Source organism: Dendronephthya gigantea, unplaced genomic scaffold (genome assembly GCF_004324835.1).
Source record: "Dendronephthya gigantea isolate DGI-Jeju-01 unplaced genomic scaffold, DenGig_1.0 000045F, whole genome shotgun sequence".
NCBI lineage: Eukaryota > Metazoa > Cnidaria > Anthozoa > Malacalcyonacea > Nephtheidae > Dendronephthya > Dendronephthya gigantea.
In genome coordinates this window covers 490,974-501,195 of record NW_021163055.1, presented here as the reverse complement: position 1 = coordinate 501,195, position 10,222 = coordinate 490,974, and the positions used below count along the sequence as shown (strand labels likewise).

Here is a 10,222-nt window from a genome sequence, read left to right as displayed (position 1 = left end):
TAAAACTTCAGCGACAGCGAAGTCTAGTATAAAATTGAGCGCACAATCATTAGAATGGTGGAGAATTTCAGCTGAAGCTGAGTTACAACAAGTTGCAATAAAACACCACTGTTTACCACGAACCCCCCTGTGGTTTTTCCTGGAAGTCCGGATACGTTTTCTGTATGAAATTGTGAAAGTAAATGCTAGCGCTTTGCGCTTTGATCTGCTGTTGATGCAAAGAGGGCTATAATATTTTGCCTTATCGTTAGTTAAAGACCACGCGAGTTATACGAATAATGCCTTGGACACCTGGCCAGCGAAATCGTCTGGCGATGGAAAAAAATATTTTAGAAAAGTACTTTCCTGGGCGAGTTCAGTGGATAGAACCACAAGGTGACACAAAAGTTGAAGTTTCGCTCAACACGAATAATGGTCATCAATACCGCGTGAGAATATATTTGAAGGCCGCTGATGGAAGTACTTCAGACTTCCCAAATTCTGTGGCATATATGGTAGGTTTTGGGTTGATTTCTTACGAAGTTACACGAATGCTATACGTCTGAAGTGGACCTATTTTGACTGAGCAGCCAATGAAATTGAACAGCTTGTTTCTAAGCGAATAAAATAACCCCATTTCGTCTTCTTGCAAATACATTTTATTCTGAATGAGAAGTCGATCATCAGTTAACTGCTTGGGTGTACATTGCTCGCACGTAGCTGCATATATCTATTTATAATATGGGATATATATTTTGTTCCAATGGTCTTGCAGTATTATATGTTTCATATATGACTGCATGGTAATTTGATATCGTTTGAAACTAGAAGATGCTAAGATGCTTTGATCCTTGACGCTTTTGTGTAGCTTGTAACAGGTCCAGCATAAAAGTATGAGAATAAACAAATGACTTTAAAATGCAGCGAAGAAAATCTGGCTATGGTCTCGTTTTCTCGTAACTCAAAAAAGGCCTCTTGCTCTTTTTCGAATGTCTATACTACGTACATCATACGGTTATAGATAAATTACTACCGTTCATACGGTTATAGATAAATTCGTGTACTTAGCGCGTCACCGGTTGTGTCAAACATGCCGTAAGGACAAGACTGATTTCGTAACAATAAATCACGAAGTACTAGCTGTCATAACTAACCTTTGCAGGTAGTTTGTTCCTCACCAAAACCGATGCCAAAGTGGGGAGTTGATGCTTATAACCATACCCTGGGGTACCGCGATAACTTTGTAAAGATTTGTCATTACCGTGGAAGTTGTTGGACTGACCACTCCACTCTTTACGAGGTCGCGGTGAAAGGAAGAATTTGGTTGGAGGCTTACGAGGGACATTTGAGGACAGGGAAACGCCTTAGTGAATTTCTTGGCGAGATGTTAAATTAGAGAAAATGGTCAAAGAGGGACACTAGATATAAGATATCTTTCCATATACATAAAGTTTTATAAAGCAGTAACACTTACGAAATATCTCGCTTCTTGCACACAAATTTGCACCGCAGATAATTTACAAACTGACATCATGCACAAGACGGTGCTAGTTTAAATACATATATCACAAGAAAGATGCTAATTTATAGATCACAAGAAATTGATTGTTAAATAAATCATAGTAGAAACTGCTATAGTTTATAGTTTAAGCACAGTTTATAGTTTATACACCCTGCTGTCGTTAAACAAATAATTAATTTCGTTTTTATATCCCTTTATAGCATAGTATCTGAACTATCAGCAGTACAAGCAACTACAATAGTCGGTAGATAACATTTTACAAACGATTGTAACTCTTAACCTCTATTAGAAGCAAGGAACATCGTCATATTTTAGCCCATGGGCTATAAAACTATAATAATCGTGCATGTTAGATCAGTGGTATATACAATTGAAGACTAAAGATATGTAGCTATAGACTATACGAAGTTAAACCTAGCCTAACTAACAAAGTATATATATTTTGTATATAGCTTTTTTTAAACAGCGGTTCAATTTTACTCATGTTCTGAATGTAATACTCCAGTCTGCTGTCATAGACAAAGGATGAACCGATGAAGAATCCTTCACGAGCCATATCAACTCCAATGAATTTATCAGCGGCTTGTTCCGGTGTCATTGCGAGTAGTTTTTTTGTTTTTGGATCGAATACGAGTAAAATACTGTCGTGGTCGAGTTCAGTACTCGTGTTAAGTACACTTAATCTTTATGTGGTATGTTCATCACTCAGGCCAATACCTCCATGGGGATGTGATGCTTATAAGCATACCTTGGGTTATCGTGATAACCTGTTAATGATTTCTCATTCCTATGAATCACTGGACTGACCATGAAACTCTGTATAAAGTCGTGATGAAAGCAAGTTTGTGGTTGGAGGCGTACGAGGCATATTTGGAGACAGGTCTCTGCCTTAGTGAATATCTGGTCGAGATAGCATAGACTAAAGAGATACAGAGTAAAATTAAATTTCTTAAAAATGAGCTTTGCAGTTTAAGATATCAGTACAAGTGATTCACATTGATTATAATAGGGGTCTGATGAAGCCTCAAGTGGTACAATGGTAGAAAGGGACGATGTATTGTCGATATAATGCTATTCCCTTTGGCGACAATTGCGGTATATAACAAGCGGTTAAATCGCACGAGGAAACGGTCACAATTAGGGTGTTGCTAGAAACAGCTGCGCAAGAAAATTGGTATAGTTAGTTATTAATTCCATGTGTATATCACAACAAGATGGTAGCTTGCTCAATACGAAGCTCACACATGCAATAAAATAGATTGGTCCAAAAGTAATGCATCATAAGTTTCATGGTTTACCTGCATTATAGGTCTATATTACTTGACTGCATGTGAAAAATACACCATTGAAAATTCAGCCAAATGTGGTAATGATGTTAGCACTTTCATCTGTTGTTGATGCAAAGAGGGCTGTAATATTTTGCCTCATCGTTAGTGGAAGACCACGCGAGTTTTACTAATAATGTCTTGGACACCTGGCCAGCAGAATCGTCTGGCGATGGAAAAAATATTTTAGAAAAGTACTTTCCTGGGCGAGTTCAGTGGATAGAACCACAAGGTGACACAAAAGTTGAAGTTTCGCTCAACACGAATAATGGCCATCAATATCGTGTGAGAATATATTTGAAGGCCGCTGATAGCAGTATATTTCAGGCTCAGTTGCAAAATATGGTAGGTTTTGGGATGAATTTTTTTACGAAGCTGCGCGAATGTTATACGACTGAAGTGGACCAGTTTTTTAGGCACCCAATGAAATTGCTTGTTTCTAAACCTAAGTCCTCTTGTAAATCGGTTTTTTCTGAAGACGAATTAGGCTTTAAGGTCGTCATGTTATGGTATTCTGGATAACCACTGAAGGTTTACATAGTGAGAAGTCGATGTTCAAAATTCAAAATTCATGTATAGCTATTAGTCTTTAAATTAAAAGCATGTATACGTATTATCTGTGATAACTAACCGGATATTACAGGTGGTTTGTTCGTCACCAAAACCGCTGGCAAAATGGGGAGTTGATGCTCATAAACATACCCTGGGGTGCCGTGATAAATTTGTAAAGATTTGTCATTACCGTTCAAGTTGCTGGCCAAACCGTTCCACCCTTTACGAGGTCGTGATAAAAGGAAGACTTTGGTTGGAAGCTTACGAAGGACATGGAAACGCATTAATGAATTTTTAGGCGAAATGATAAATTAAAGAAATTGGTCAAAGAGAAAACTAGATGTAAGACCATCTTTCCATATACATGGAGTTCTATAAAGCAATAGCACCATCTTGTTCTATTTTATATATTTTTCTTAAAAAAATTACTGTTTCAAGTTATAGGCAATATGAAGAAGTCAATAAAAAGTGCGAATGACAAAAATGAGATACCAATATTTTAATTTGGACAAGTAAATAACTTGATTTGTATACTTGTATATTTCGGGTTCGTTCAAGTTATATGGTCGAAATGTCACAATTATCTATTGACACAACGCTAATATCACTATATTTACTGTTCCCTATATATATATAACATTGTTACATTACTGTTCCCTATATATAACATTGAGTATTTTCTATCAGTATTCTTGCCTCCTCTACCAGCAATAACGGATATGAAGCTTTTATTTCCAGGAGAACGTAATTAATGAACACTAATGAAAGTAATTAAAATGTCTAGTTACTTCGGTACGCGGTTATTACATATCAGTGCAGCGTTTAATTATTTTTCTAGAGTCATGACATTTGCTTTATTTTGATTTCCACCCACACAACTCTTCCAGATCATCAGTTGACACCATCAGATTTTTTATGCTCTCTCCTAATTTTCTTTTATTTTCTTCAGCAAGTGCTATGATACCATCTCTTGCTTTTTTCTGACCATTTTGTAATTTTTTTCTAATTTCATCCATCTTTTCCCGGTGTGTGCTCGGTTCCAAACTATCAATACGTTGCAGAAGAATCAATCCATCTAGTAAATACGTTTCCGAAATTTTAACGTAGAGACTAGACTTACTCATCACCACACGAGCTATTTTTTTGGCTTCTACGGACTCTCTAATGAGCATCTGGAACGTAATTGAAGTTTTCGAAATATCCTCAGGTAAATTTTTCGCTACAGCAGTTACACTCTCGAAACGTCCCACGTCTGCTTTAAGGCGTTCTTTAATTGCATTATTAAACACTTGAAAGATGCCCTGAAGTTCTCGCCAATGTTCTATTACGACACATATTGCATCCATACTTTTGCGAAGAGCTTCTTGAATTTGATCCAGGTCGAGGTCCTTTTGAGTAAACTTTGCAAGCTCCTGCAGGACTTCTCCCATTTTTTTCGACTGTTCAGAAATTTCATTATAACAAAGTTCATAGCTTTCGTAACGTTTCTGCAAAAATTCTTTTGCCTCTGCCTAAAAAGGTACGTAATGATCATTATTGCATGGTTTGTAAACTAAAGTTTTACGGCGCATGATGAACGAAAGAGAGAGTATCGAGGTAGAAGAGCACGTATAGCACAAGTGATTGTAAATCCCATACAGATCTTTTTCATCGCCAATTTATGACAGCAACTATATGTATTAACTTTGATACAGAGCGTCCTCGGTGCTCAAGGCAGATTTAGCATGAAAACGTTAACGTCAAGACGACGTGAAAATGGCGAGTAAATTGCGTGGGATGTCCATGTATAAGCGGATCCATATATAGACGCCATTTGTTCGCTATTGACCCGATTTATACTAAAGACGGATTATCTATCTGCACGAATGATCCGTCTGACAGATCATTTGTCTAAGTATAACTCACAACAAACCATGTAGACAAGCAGAGCAGAAGATGAACTATATTTCACTTGCCCAGGTTTATAAGGCGATTTTCCATTGCCGTCCGCTTCATGCACGCAGGTTATCTGGGGGGTCGCGCTGGCGACATCAAAATTTCTGCAGTCTCACGTGATTCGCGCTCAACCAATGAACTGCTACGAACACCAAACTTTGACAAGTGGTATATAATAATTAACACTTATTTACTGCATGATACCAAGGGAAAGTAGTGTGTTTTGTTGACCCGAGACCGCCGTTGTTGCCCGAGGCGAAGCCAAGAACAACAACGAGCAGCGAGTATCAAAATGAAAGTAAACCGGAGGCCAAAGAACAGCCAATTCCTAGACATTATAATTCTCTTCCCTAATATGGCCTGACATCGCGTTTGCTGCATTCTTTAGAAGGTGGACACTCGCATACATTTGGGAAGCTGAATTAAAATAGTATTTTGTATGCGGGACTTCATACCTGAATTTTTCTAGCGTTATCCAGCATCGTTCGAGTTAAAGATATTTCTGTTCTTTGTGATTGAATACTCATATTTTCACTTGATGAGTTTGGTTGCCCAACGGACGTTGTCGGCACCGCCAAAGTGGAACTCTCTTGGGCTGTTTGGTTGGTTGCAGGCTGAAGAAGAAATATTTACTATAAAAGAAGATATCGCCTAAAGAAGTCTCCGACTTTAGATTTTTTATTTTGAGGACTGATGCGAAAGATGTCAGTCTTGACATAGTGAAGAAATAGGGCACGAAAAGCACTAAAAGACTGGACGAAACAACCAAATTTTTTCTTGAAAGCACAATCAAAAATGATAATATTTGTTCAATTGCTGAAACGTTTGCTCGTTACCATAAAAAGTTTTGCAATTGTGAAATTGGTGAAGCACTCGCAAACAAAAATACTTGAATATTTATTTCCAAAAATATTTTCTGGACCGATAAAAGACTTTTTAAAACGAACAGCGGTTACAAGAAGCGCATAAGCCAAAATAGCAAAGTAATATTTACCCGGGGGTAGCGCTTATAGCGCTGAAGAACTGCCGCATAAAATTAGCGTGCAGTTTTCAAAAAAGCGCTATACATGTAAATCAGTAATAGTATACATACCGGGACCGTCGCAATAAATTTTCCCATCACAAGTTGTGGTAAAAGTTGGATCAGGTAGTCATAACTAACGTCTGCTACACCATCAATGCTTCGAAAGAGCATTATTTTTAAAGATGATGGAAAAGAGTCCATTGCTTTGACATAATTTCTGTCAGCTTCTTCAAGTTCTCTCTTTTTCTGTTCAAATCTTTTTTTTGCCTCTTCTTTTTCATGTTTTCTGTGCTTTTGCTCTTTGTTAAGTGCCTGAACTTTTTGGTTGGTTTCCTGTTTTTCATCTTTGTAGTTTTTCTTCGATTCCATCAAGGCCTGTTTCAGCTCCGACATCATCTTGGCGACAGTATCAAACGCTTTGGTAATGGACCTAGCTGTATCGGCGCATTCTGAGCAGTTTACTTCTGCTTTCTGTAAATATAACTGGGCGAGTATCAATTCGACTTTAGTACCTTTTTCTATGACTTCGGCTGCTTTCTCCAGGTGTTTATCAATGTTAACAGATTTCATATGAATTTGCTTCATACAGTTGTGTGCTGTATGGAACGATTCCCAGACACCTTTGGATACTTGGGCTGCGCATGCGCGGAAAGAATCTTTGTACTTGATATAACTGTATTCTGTATTTTTACTCAAACTGAAATCCTGTTCGGCCGAGATTAGTAGAAAATGGCCCATCGCTTCTATGATGTATGTTGCCTGACATAATGCATTGTAGCTATTTGGGTTAGGATCAAACATCGTCGTCAGACCAACTTCAGTATCTGAAAATTGGAGAACATCACTCATCAATCTATCAATTCTGATTATTTTGACGGCAAACTGGTTGCAGATATAATAAAACAAGATCATTTATTGGCCAGGTTCGTGAGTGAAGGAGCGATTACATAAAAAAGGCGCCACACGACAAAAAAGGCAGGACACATGGGTTAGATATTTACTCGCGTGCTTCCTAGAAATGCTTCGTGCGTCATCCACTCAAGAACACTAAGAAGAGGCGGCAGGTCCGTGGATTTCGCATCTTTCCTATTACGATTGGATCCAAGCATGAAAAATTTGCAACCTCCCAGTGATCTCCAGACCATCTTGCGCTGGATACCACGATGGATTGTTAACTAATCTTTGAAACTTCTCAAGTTTCTTCAAGCAACATTTGCAGGATATACAAAAATCGTCTGCCTATCCATGCATTCTTATAATGAGTAGCATGGGGGTGTTAAAGGATTTAGGGGGGTTATGGGTTTGACGTAACTCGAAACTGGTCTCTTGCTTTTTTTCGAGTCTCTAAATAATTTTTGAATTGTACATACCTTCATCTTTGCTGGTAGGCAATTTTCGCTCATCATCACCTGCAGCACACGAATCTCTTTCCTTCGTTGTTTTTTCTTCACCTTTTGTCATTGTGTCAGCTTTTCTATACGAAGCGAAAAATCACAAATTGATAATTTTCTTTCAAATTGTTATCAATAACTTAATTTTTGTACTCGTTGTATTCAATCATACCTCGTTTTGTATATTTCTTCCTTTGTTTTGCTCACTTCTTCGATGTTCTCAATTTTAATCATCAATCCTTCCACCTCAATTCCAATCTCCAAAAACTCATATTCCAAACCTTGGGTTATTTTTCCTGATTCGTAATTTTCAAGAATTTTAATAAATATTTTATCTGTTGGACAACAAATTAAAACAAGTAGACAATTTGGCATGATCCTTTCAACATTTTCTGCATCGAAGGTATTATTAATAGAATTTTGAAGTAATGGTTGTATCTTGGCGTAGCCGTACAAAGCAGCCAGTGAAATCACTCCTCCGACGGCAACGTATCCAGTAAGTTTACACAATTCCTTTGTCACGCGTATATTTGTGGTGCTAACTCTGAAATTAATTTTACGACTTTGAGGCAGTTTTTCATAAGCTAAACTAGCCTCAAAAACACCTTTCTCCACATTCTGTGCTTCTTGTCCGGCATTAGAAAAGGATCCTTCCATTACAAAATTGTTCTGAAATTGAAAATGCAACAAGTGTAAAACGCTACAAATGTTACATATTCGCTTAAACTCTTCATATATTTTTGAGGATCATACCATTTCACGTTTATGCTATCCTAATTAATATTGAGGGTAAAAGTAAAAATTTTCTTTGACGCATTGTATTATAATGAGATTGTGTTAGAGATTAATTTTGAACCACACTACAACCGATACGCCGTATAAAGAACAGACGACCCCATAAGTATATAGCGACCCATCTCCCCCCCCCCAAAAAAAATTTGTTGCGCCGCCTCCATCACTGGTACCGTAATGCAATTGTAAATTAGGATCTGCTGCCTTGCTCGATCGCCTGCTGCGGCAACAATTGGTATAAAAACCTAGAAACTGTAAAACTCCGCGTGATACTGTGAAGCATCTATGCCAAATATGAGAAAATCACTGACCATGCAGTGAATGTTAAGAAACGACACTATATCTTATAAGATTTCGTTGATTAAACGACTAACCGTCGTAATGAAAACTCACGCAACTCCACTGCATGTATGAGGAAATGAAATATTCTTGTCTTAGGTAGAAATTAAACAAATAATATGGCAATTATATCGTTGATATACATCTGTAGTTTATTCTAAAGCAAGAGGCATCGATACGACGCGATACCATGGCAATGTAAATAACAATGTTACCAGATTGTTGCAAATATGAGATAGATCGATATATAATGATATCATTAATTACAGCCCAGAACCTTTTCCTGCCTGGTTTGCTTTCAGAGATAGTAAAGTGTTGAAGATTATTAAATACGAAAAAGGAACTGTAATACTGTTTCATCTATAGATCAGTTTTGGATCATGTGACTTTTGTCAAATACGTTGTTATTTCGTTTTATCTGGTTATTCTGGTTTTATCAGTTTATAATATATTATCTCATCAATATGTAGTGTGCTTTGCTTTGCTTTAAAGCCGAGCTATACAGTTCAAATTTAACATAAAGTACATTATAGCTTTGAAGATAAGAACGATCATTTATTAATATAATAGAATGAACTCGGCATTACTTTGAGAGTTTGTCTCAAAACCATATGCTATTAAACGACTAACCGTCGTAGTGAAAACTCATGAACGCAACCGTAACTATTGAAATGATTGAATATTCGTACTTTATACTCAACATTAAGAACCCGTTATCTATTTAGCAGAAATTAAACAAATATAATATGGCAATTATATCGTTCAACATCTAGTTTATTCTAAAGAAAATACCAATGTAAATAACATAAAAACAATATTACTACTACTAGATTTTTGCAACTACTGAGATCGATATCGTTGTCTTACCATGCAGGCAACAAATTCGCCGGTTAGGCCTGTTTTAATCGTGTCATTTTGATCACGTCGACATAGTCATAGAGAAATTATGATTAAATAATATAAAATCCGTTGTCTTATCAGGCAAACAATTCTTTATGCCTGTTTTAAACGTGGCGAGAAAATCACTGACCATGCAGTGAATGTTAAGAAACGACACTAAGATTTCGCTAATTAAAGGCACATACATGATTTCGATACATGAGTTCCACTATAGATATATGATTTTGTTATGTTTTAGGGTTATCTTTTAGACCTAATAGCTCCTACATTACACACGTGCACTATGAATATTTGCTCTCCTTTGACCTATGGAGAGAAGATTGTTTGTATTTTATAATTATACCATTTAAGTTTATTTTGGATGAGTAATTGTTTTCATTCTGTCTAGTTTTAACATTGCTACGTTCAGTGCAAAGTGAAATATAAGTGCGACGTTAAATATCGTGACGTGAGCTGTGAGTTA

The 10,222-nt window shown here is 36.9% G+C and overlaps 1 protein-coding gene across 1 annotated transcript; it reads left to right on the top strand.

Annotated features, from left to right (window-relative positions):
• LOC114527594 lies at positions 1–1,964 on the top strand. Its single transcript, XM_028549292.1, has 2 exons — positions 1–494; positions 1,142–1,964. The coding sequence occupies exons 1-2, from the start codon at positions 279–281 to the stop codon at positions 1,373–1,375; spliced, it is 450 nt and encodes a 149-aa protein (XP_028405093.1). The 5' UTR covers positions 1–278; the 3' UTR covers positions 1,376–1,964.
• The last annotated feature ends 8,258 nt before the right edge of the window (positions 1,965–10,222 follow it).

Coding starts and splice junctions, on each gene's coding strand:
- LOC114527594 (XM_028549292.1), top strand. CDS start 279: ATGCCTTGGACACCTGGCCAGCGAAATCGTCTGGCGATGGAAAAAAAT. Junction 495..1,141: donor CAAATTCTGTGGCATATATG/GTAGGTTTTGGG, acceptor TAACCTTTGCAG/GTAGTTTGTTCCTCACCAAA.